The 8,821-nt window shown below is 39.1% G+C and overlaps 1 protein-coding gene across 6 annotated transcripts in view; it reads right to left on the bottom strand.

Annotated features, from left to right (window-relative positions):
• The window catches only part of ylpm1 (YLP motif containing 1), a 33,583-nt gene extending 29,680 nt beyond the window's left edge, over window positions 1-3,903 (bottom strand). For 3 of the 6 annotated variants that reach the window (XM_046060039.1, XM_046060044.1, XM_046060043.1), the window contains exons 1-2: window positions 3,041-3,901; window positions 1,754-1,978 (exon numbers count right to left, since the gene is read on the bottom strand). In XM_046060039.1, the coding sequence (XP_045915995.1) occupies window positions 1,754-1,978; window positions 3,041-3,589 (774 nt within the window). In that variant the 5' untranslated portion in view covers window positions 3,590-3,901. Of the gene's footprint in view, window positions 1-1,753; window positions 1,979-3,040 lie in introns of all 6 variants that reach the window. The other 3 variants (XM_046060045.1, XM_046060041.1, XM_046060040.1) reach the window with 2 other exon arrangements.
• Between the last annotated feature and the right edge of the window lie 4,918 nt (window positions 3,904-8,821).

Raw genomic sequence — 8,821 nt, 5'->3', positions numbered from 1 at the left:
ATAATTCGCCTTTAGTGTAGCATTGTTCAGTTTTAACATATACAGGAAAACAGTAATCACTATAGATATTAATTATACAACACATATTATAGCATTGATTTAATGTTCTAATGTTACAGTGTTGTGAGTTATAGTCAAACAGAAAAAATTAACTCCAGGCCACAACTTAAAAGCTACAGCAAGTGTTTCTTTACTTGGGCCAGGTATTAATGGCTGCCAAAGTATAATAGCTGACACATTTTAGCTTTTGTTTCATCCAAGAGAACGATATTTTATTTATTTATATATTATATTTGATTAACTAGTGGACAATCTTGTCTCGCTCCACTCCTTCTGTGTGGTCTACCAACAATTGTACACGCTCTGCAGAGTAACACACGATGATAGAGTGAGAGAGATGTTCTCTTCTCATTATGTTAGATGATTTTACTGTACATTGCATGATTCTTGTATTGTATGAGAATATTTTGATGTAACAACAGTCAATGGAAACTAAAATCACCAACCATCAGCTGGATTCAAAATCATACCGAAGATGAGGTAAAACACAACGCAAAAGTACTTCTTAAACGACGCATCGATGAATCGTTGAAATAATCTATCGAAGCTTCAAATACTACAATCATCGTTAGCTGCAGACCTACACCTCACGATTCGATTACAACTCAGTGCTACAATGCGAATATAAAAAGATTATCGTTGCACCTTTTTTGTCTACACAGGATTTCTTTTTTTTCCACTGTGTGACCACTTGGTACTTTTAAAGCTAAGTATTTGTAAAGATCCGACCAAGGAGGTAGAAATGACTTGCAGTGTTCCCCATACATTGATTTATTTGTAGTGGCCTGCCACAATATCAACGCTGACCTCCACATATTGATTTTTTTTTACTATTTAAAATGGTAAACTCATATTACATTGTTGAGTTGCGCTCAGCCCCTCCTCTTGCTCGCTTGCTTCCTCTCTCTTTCACAAAGACAATAGCTGCTTTCATACAGAGATCCTGCAGCAAACGCGGATTGAATATCCGCCAATATGAAAAACACTGTTACATGTAATACAACACGTGAACCATAACAGAGACATGTTCTCCCTATATTCGGTGCTCCCCCACTGCTGAATTAATGACTGCGGCTACTAAAATTTCACACGATCATTAATATCAATGCGCAACTAATGATTTTCACTCACACAATGCGAGCACGGCAACACTCAACTGCTGTCACAAGTTCTCAGTGTGAACCTGCTCTCATCTGTGAAGAGAACGCAGCACCAATGGCTAACCTGCCAATTCTGGTGTTCTCTGGTGAATGCCAATCGAGCTGCACGGTGCTGGGTTGTGAGCACATATCCCACAAGAGGACGCCCTCATGAGAACAATCAGTCTGGAAGGATAATGAGAGCGCAATTTTCTGTGGCCACCACCTTCAAAACCATTCCTTTTTTGGAGGTTGTCTTGGTGTTGCCTCTCCAGTGCACCTGTTGTCACGTTCATTTGCACCAAAACAGGTGACAATGATTCACAATCGCTTATGCTTCCCAAATGGACAGATTGATATCGCTGAAGTTTAACTGACTTGATCTTGCACTGTGATGATTAAGTGTTATTTTTTTGAGCAGTGTAGAATTAAAATGGTGAAATAAGAAACAATCTACTTTAATTAGGGGATTGTATTCTTAGTGTTCCAACAATTTTAAATTCTTTGAGTTTGAATTCTTACATAAACACCACTAGCATTTCAGGAATACCTACCCTTCCCTCCTCGGGAGGTGGAGGTGGCGCTGGGGGCTCCTCTTTTGGAGGGGGCGGAGGAGGTGCCCCTTTTGGTGGTTCTGATGGAGGAGGAGGGGGAACCCCTTGTCCCACGGGTGGTGGAGGCACAGGACCATCACCATCTTTCTGGTTCTGTTTGGCTCTCTCTTGCTTTAACTTCTGTAGATTTTGAAGATGTTGTTTGTACCAAAGTTGCTGTTGTTCCTGGGTGAAGCAATTACAAGGACATCTGTCAGACAAAGCACACCAGGAACCTTGGTCTCTTTATTTACATCATTCACAGACTTAGGTCAGTAACTTACAGAGAAGATTCATTAGTAAAACAAACATTTTGACGCATGGTCTTTACAAACCCTGAAATAGGACACATGCTGAAACTTGTTTATTATACTAAGAAATATCCATTCATTTTTAAATGCAGTAATTGTTTGTTGAATCATTCCTTCCTGGTATCACCTGCCAATTCCTTGCTCAGTGTGATAACTGTAATAGGATTACATTTTTCAACTTTAAGCCAATGGCCTGAAACAAAACTTTACTAAATCAATTTAAATAATAATAATAATAATAATTTGAATAATCAGAGTATATCTTAAAATGACTCAGTAATAAATAAATCTTAAACAGCTCATATTTCACTTTTCTGAAAACATAAAAACATATTAAACCCAATTGATGCAAAATTCACTTCAAGCACAAATACTGGTAACATGCTTGACATTGCACATTTCATTTACATTACTCATGTACAGTACCGGGCTATACTTCTGAAATAAATTAATATTTTCTCAGATTAATTAGAGTAGCTTGTTCCTTATGTATTGATGTTCTATGCTGTATTAAGTCTAAACACAAATAAGTAATAATCCATTACATAAATAATAACAAAGACTCACGCTGTACATATGTATAACATCCCAGATTTTAGACTGGATTGTATCGTTTCTTGATTGATTGATTTTATTTGACAAAAAGAAAATACAGAATATGGACTCCGTGTACAATTTTAAATTGTAAAGGATAACATAAAACAGCTTGTATGCTTATATCCATTGTAATCCTCGATGGAAGGGGGAACAAATGACAAAGATGAAAGCACATACATTCAAAACCACTAAATACTATACACCAATTATTTACAGGGGTTTTGAACTCAGACACTCCATCAATTTCCTTCAATACTTTGGGTCGCTTAACTTATTCCATATAACAGCTGCTGAGTATGACTAACTGAGCATGACTGACTGGACAGATACAAGACATTACCTGCAAAGGTAAGGATTTGTCGTCTTCTGTCGTGGATGATTGTTTCTTGTTGGCCTCTTTGGGTTTGGGAGCACCGTTGTTCTCCGGTAGCTTTAACGACGGAGGCTCTGGAGGGGGAGGAACCGGTTGGGGCTCGTTGGGTTGCTGCTGAGGTGGAGGCGGAGGAGGCTGTGGGTGAACCTGCGGAGCAGGAGTCTCGTCTTGTTTAACGTTATAGTAGGACTGAGCTCCAACACCACTGTCTGAATGTCCTGATCCTTCTAAATGCCACGATGGCCCTGTATGTCCACCTGCGTACGTATTAGCACTGTTACCATGTTGTAACACAGACTGGAGCTGTTTCTGGTGCAGCATCTGCAGCTGCTGCATCTGTTGGAGGTGCTGCTGCTGCAGGCTGGAGAACAGCGAGCCGCTGGTTGGGGCCTCGAAGCCGCCGAACCCCACTGCCGGGGCGGGGTGGCCTCCACCAGGCTGCTTAACGTTACGGGGCCCAGAACCTCCATAGTTTGGCGGCTGGGGTCCACCAAAATTTCCCCAGGAGGGATACATTGTTTAAAAAAGCGAGGCGATGTACACGGCCTTTGTGCTCACATACAGTCGGGCCTGAGTGGCTAAAAAAAGCTAACAGCTAACTTAACGCTGACCTAACTCACCGACCAGAAATCGATAGCAAACGTTACATTTTCATTTCCCGACTGGGCCAGACCGCATTAAACAAACAATATAAATACCACATCTGTAGTAAGAACGGTTACCCGTTAAATTAACTATTGTGCACTTTTAGCCTCCTGAAAATTTGTTTCAAAAACGCTTAGAAACGTCGATGTTGAACAGCTAATGCTACAGTGCAAGACACACACTGATGACGGAAACACAACACATCTTCAGGCGACAACTTCCGGAAGCCCACAGAGTCACCAGTGTATGATCTCGATGTTTTGTTCAATCTATGGATTTATTAAATATACAAATACATGTTATAAAGAAAAACGTTTGTTTACAAATACCGTTATTTGAAAAGAATACCCATTTTTGATAAACTCTCAAAAACTACATTAAACAGACTATATACCTAATTTAGAACTGCATTTTTGAGAAAACTTAATCTGCTTTTAATTCATTTATTTATTTATTTTTTAAAATTTGATTAAAGTTTGGGGGAAAAACTTTTGAGCACACACATATTACTCTTCTTTTCATCATTATTGTTATCATCAGCCTAGTAGTAGATGTACTTGTAGCACCTTTTGATCCTTGTGTCCTCTACATAATGCCAAAGGTTGATTGTTGTCCTATAAAGTAATAAGTCAAATAAGGAAGTTATGTTGGTGATTTTCAGGGTGATTTTAGACACTTTTTAATTTCATCTAAGCACCCCTAAAAGTAATACAATAATTTATTATTATTTTCTGAAAATTATTTTTTTGTCCTCTAATGTTAAATTTTGGAGAAGAAAGAGAAGGAACAAGCAATTAGCCTACAGTTTCATATGGCTTTTCTTACACTGAACAGGTTTTATGTCCCTAAATACTGACATTTTTCAGTTTCTAAAGGAATGGAACCAGTCAGCTCAGCGAACGCTGTTTGGGTGCCTGTCAGTCTGGGTCAAACCAACACTTTCAATAATGGGGGGGGGGTTTCGAGCAGCGGATCCTAGTTTTTGCTAAAAGTTCTGATTGGCTCTACGGCGCCGATTGAAGGAGTTTCATCTGGGGCGAGTTTAATCAAAACCTTTTGCACCGGTTTGCCACGTTTTGTCGGTTCTGATGACAGCCCAGAGTTGTGTGATAAGGACAACTGAGACGGTAAATATGGCGAAAATAAAGAAAGAGGAATAAGAAAGGTGTGGTGCCGAAAAAACAAGAATTAAGATGAAAAAGATGTCGACACAAGAGGCAGCTGAATGCGCCAAATTAACTGGCCGCTTCCTTGGTGGAAGTTGATGTGGCAGGCAAAGATGAGGCAGGACCCAGCTAGCTGCAGCAGAAGAAATAGGTGCATAATCATTTAGAGATTTATTAATTAGAGAACCAATCAAACAACTGGAACTGACAAAGAAAGACATTGGACACATGAAAAACATGTAAAGCAACAAAATTAATATTGTTCAACATATAGCCAAGCTTTTTACAGAAAATATTCAGATTTAACCCCCAGTGTTATCATGAACATTTTCATAAGTAACAGTGATTTAAATACACATTTTCCACAGTAGGCCTAACTGTAACACAGCCTACTAGTTAATTTGTAATTCAATTACGTAACTAAATTACATGTAAATAGTTTCTTCCCAACTCTTGTACCTGGAATATAATATTCATAATAAGCCTAAACTAGTGGTAAAACATACAGTATATAAAAATGTATTGAATATGCTGAGATTATGTAAGTAATAGGCCTATTGTAATATTATACTAACAACTGACTTGAATAACATCAGGTCCAGTGCGGCTGACCTGCCGCCCAGTTGGGCATTCATGCTACTGGTGCTGTCAAACCAAAAGCGAAGCGAGCTGTCAGGGCTTTGAGTTTACATACAAAGTCAATGCAAAGACGCGTAGAGCCACGATTTCCTGGCGACGCAAAGGGGGCGGTGCCGGCGACGCGAAGGCAACGCGAAGGAATTCAGGTGAGTTGAATATTTTCAACTCAAGCCAGAAATTTGCATGATACTGAGTCGTGATAGCCTATCAAATATTGAGATTGTCTGTATGCCAACGACGGCTTCAGAGCGTTGTGTGGAGAGGGCCAGGCAGAGCGGGCAATTGAAAATCTGCAGGCCAGTTAAGAGCTGCTAAACTTGGGCTAGAGGAGCAGGGAGCAGCGCTCCAGCTTTTGGACAAATAAACACCCATGGTCGGACTGGATTATGCTCTGACAACTACGCCTTTTGCTGGAGGAGCTCGGAGTAAACTGCTTTTATTAAATTAGCTTTTTACTTTATTTTTTGGGATTACAATGTTGGTTTATCGTCACTCCAGCTTGTCAGCAGCTACATTCCGTGCACATCCGGTTCCAGTGTTGTTAGCGTCATTTGGCACTACAGCATATTTATATAAAAACCGGACAAAACTAAGGATGGTGCTTTCAGTTACTCAGTAAGCCTTACTTGGATTAGTAACTGTAATAATATTACTGTCTTGGAAATAGTCTGTTAATAATCTGTTACACTTCTAATTGCTGGGAAAATTAGTAAATGTAAAATGAGAAAAGTAATATTATTACAGTTCCTGCCCAACACTACTAACAGTAGGCCTAGCTATGAAATTAGTTTTAATTTAATGTTAGAATATTATAGCCTACTAATAGAAATAATACTGCACAGATTTTGTGCAACCAAAATAAAGATTTCTACTACTTTAGCTGAACTTTAACTGAAAACACATGACTGAACACTTAAATTAGGAAACACTTTTAACACCCTCCCTCCTCTGAGCCTGCAGCTCCATACTGCTGTCTGACACTAAATGGTCCACTGATGGTCATTTACAGGGGGACGCTGTTCCACCAGTGTATGAATGTGTGCGAATGTTAGTTTCTGTTTGAGCACTTTAGGCTCAGTGTATGAATGTGTGTGAATGGTGAATGTGATGTAGTGTTGAGTGGTCGAAAAGACTAGAAAGACAATATACAAATACGGAGCATTCACCGAGTTTAATGCTCAAAATCTTCTGGGGGAGGACGACCGCACACAATCAAATATTTAATCTAAATAGTGCTCTTGTTCTCGTGCATCATGGCTCAAATCTCAAATGTATCATCACGCCCCTTGTCTGAGCCCTTATGTCCCCACCACTTTTCATCACAAAGTGACCTGAACTGACCTGCTCCACTCTGCACCAGCTCCTCTCTAGAAGGCCTACTTATACTCTCCACCAATTAGTGAACACTTTTGCAAGGCATTATGTGCATGCTACATTCTCATTAGGGGCTGAGCGCCCCTAAAGGTCTGATCCTAGAATCACCCCTGGTCAGAGGTGATTTCTAACTACTCTGGTATGTTCACAGCTGCCCACAACAAATGTTTGATGCTGAGCAGTTGACCCTGGATCGTTTTTACCACAAGAGGGAGACATTTACAAAGACATTTCTACACAACAAAGAACCATTGTCAGTAAAAAAAAAAAAAAAAAAAAAAAAAAAAAATATATATATATATATATATATATATATATAAAATTTTTATTTAAACACTTACGGTCTATGTCTATTAATCATGATAATAATAAACAGTAAAAGTTATTAAGTCATACTCATTTTCAGATCCAAAAACATTTAATGGACATGGATATCTTTCAGGCTGCTAATTGATTTAATATTATTTAAATAAACAACAATAATATTTGCAACTATTCTGAGTAGTCTCCTTATGAAACAATAAATTAAAATAGAAAAGTATTTTTGGGTAGACTTACAGCATGTGTGTCCAAACAACCTACAGTAGTTTGTTGTCACTCAGGGACCAACTGTGTGAGTTGAGAATCTGTTTAGCAACAGAGAGAGCAGTGGGAGGCAAAAGACCAGTGACTTTAGGTTGCCCTTGAGGTCTGATACACATAAGAGTATTTTTTTCTTAAGATCACCAGTAAATCTGTATTAATTTTGACCAGAACCACTTAAAAAGAATCGTTAAAGCGGATTAATCAAGCCCGTCCTGTTTAATGTCTCCCGTTAATTAGTTTGTCAGCAGTGTTTTAATATCGCCTAATGACTTCATATTTCATTGATGACATTAAAGGGGTGTTAAAAGAGGGGAAATGGCCCATTCAGGATTCAGTTCTTTCGCTTAAGACGCCCTCAATGAATAAGACAAGGTCACGGAGGCCTAGCCTTTAGGGAGAGATACATTATCAGGGGATAGGGCTGGGAGAAATCCCATAGAGGAAGCTCTCTCCCCTCTAAAACAGCATGACGGGCACAATGTGATACAGTTCTGTCTTAGAACAATACACTGCACAGGGAATTCATGATACAGCTTAGGGCAGCCACGCTGTATAGGATGGCAGGATAGCCCCACAGTGTACAATAATACTGATACTGGGGATTAATGCCTGATGCTTTTTGGATGAAAGGGGACTGATTGTTATACCGTTCATTAATAACAATACCATTGGAAGTGTTTCTTTATAATTTTGATGAATATATGAGAGACCAATATTTTCAAATGTATTAGAGGTGAGCCCTTTTCTGTCTTCATCAGCACTTTCTAAAGCTTTCTAAGCAAGAACAAAGAAATCAGAAATCGTAAAGTTGTTGCTCACAGTATTGAGGACACTGCATTTTCTCTGTGATGAAAATCCTATGTTAAACAAAATGCTCAATGGAGGCTAATGGATCCCGAACAAGTCCATGCACTGCTTCCAAAATGCTTTGTTTGACAAATCAATTTTCCCATAACCCGGTGAGGAGAAAAGTGATGCGGATTGATCGCCCCCCCTGACTTTGTTTCCAGAATATTGTTTGATGGCTGGATAGATTAATTGGTATGACATTTGAAAGCCTTCTGTGTTGACTGTCAGCATCCAAGCTTCTATACGGCAATCGAACCTCAGTCTAATTGTCTCCTCTATAATACCTCACTTCACAAATTAGAGACGCTGCCTCTATAAACTATTACCAATAGTAAGACCCAAACAACATCACACTGCTCAATCAGACACTGGTTTAAATAGGGGTGATGCTGGGCTGATAAGATAGAGCGCATTAAAGGGCATAACCCAAAGTGCTGCGCCAGCATATCTTTCTCTCAGTACAGTAGATCTGAAATATACAAATAAAATC

This window comes from Micropterus dolomieu, linkage group LG10 (assembly GCF_021292245.1).
Source record: "Micropterus dolomieu isolate WLL.071019.BEF.003 ecotype Adirondacks linkage group LG10, ASM2129224v1, whole genome shotgun sequence".
Classification (NCBI taxonomy): domain Eukaryota; kingdom Metazoa; phylum Chordata; class Actinopteri; order Centrarchiformes; family Centrarchidae; genus Micropterus; species Micropterus dolomieu.
This window is presented reverse-complemented; position numbering and strand designations above follow the sequence as displayed.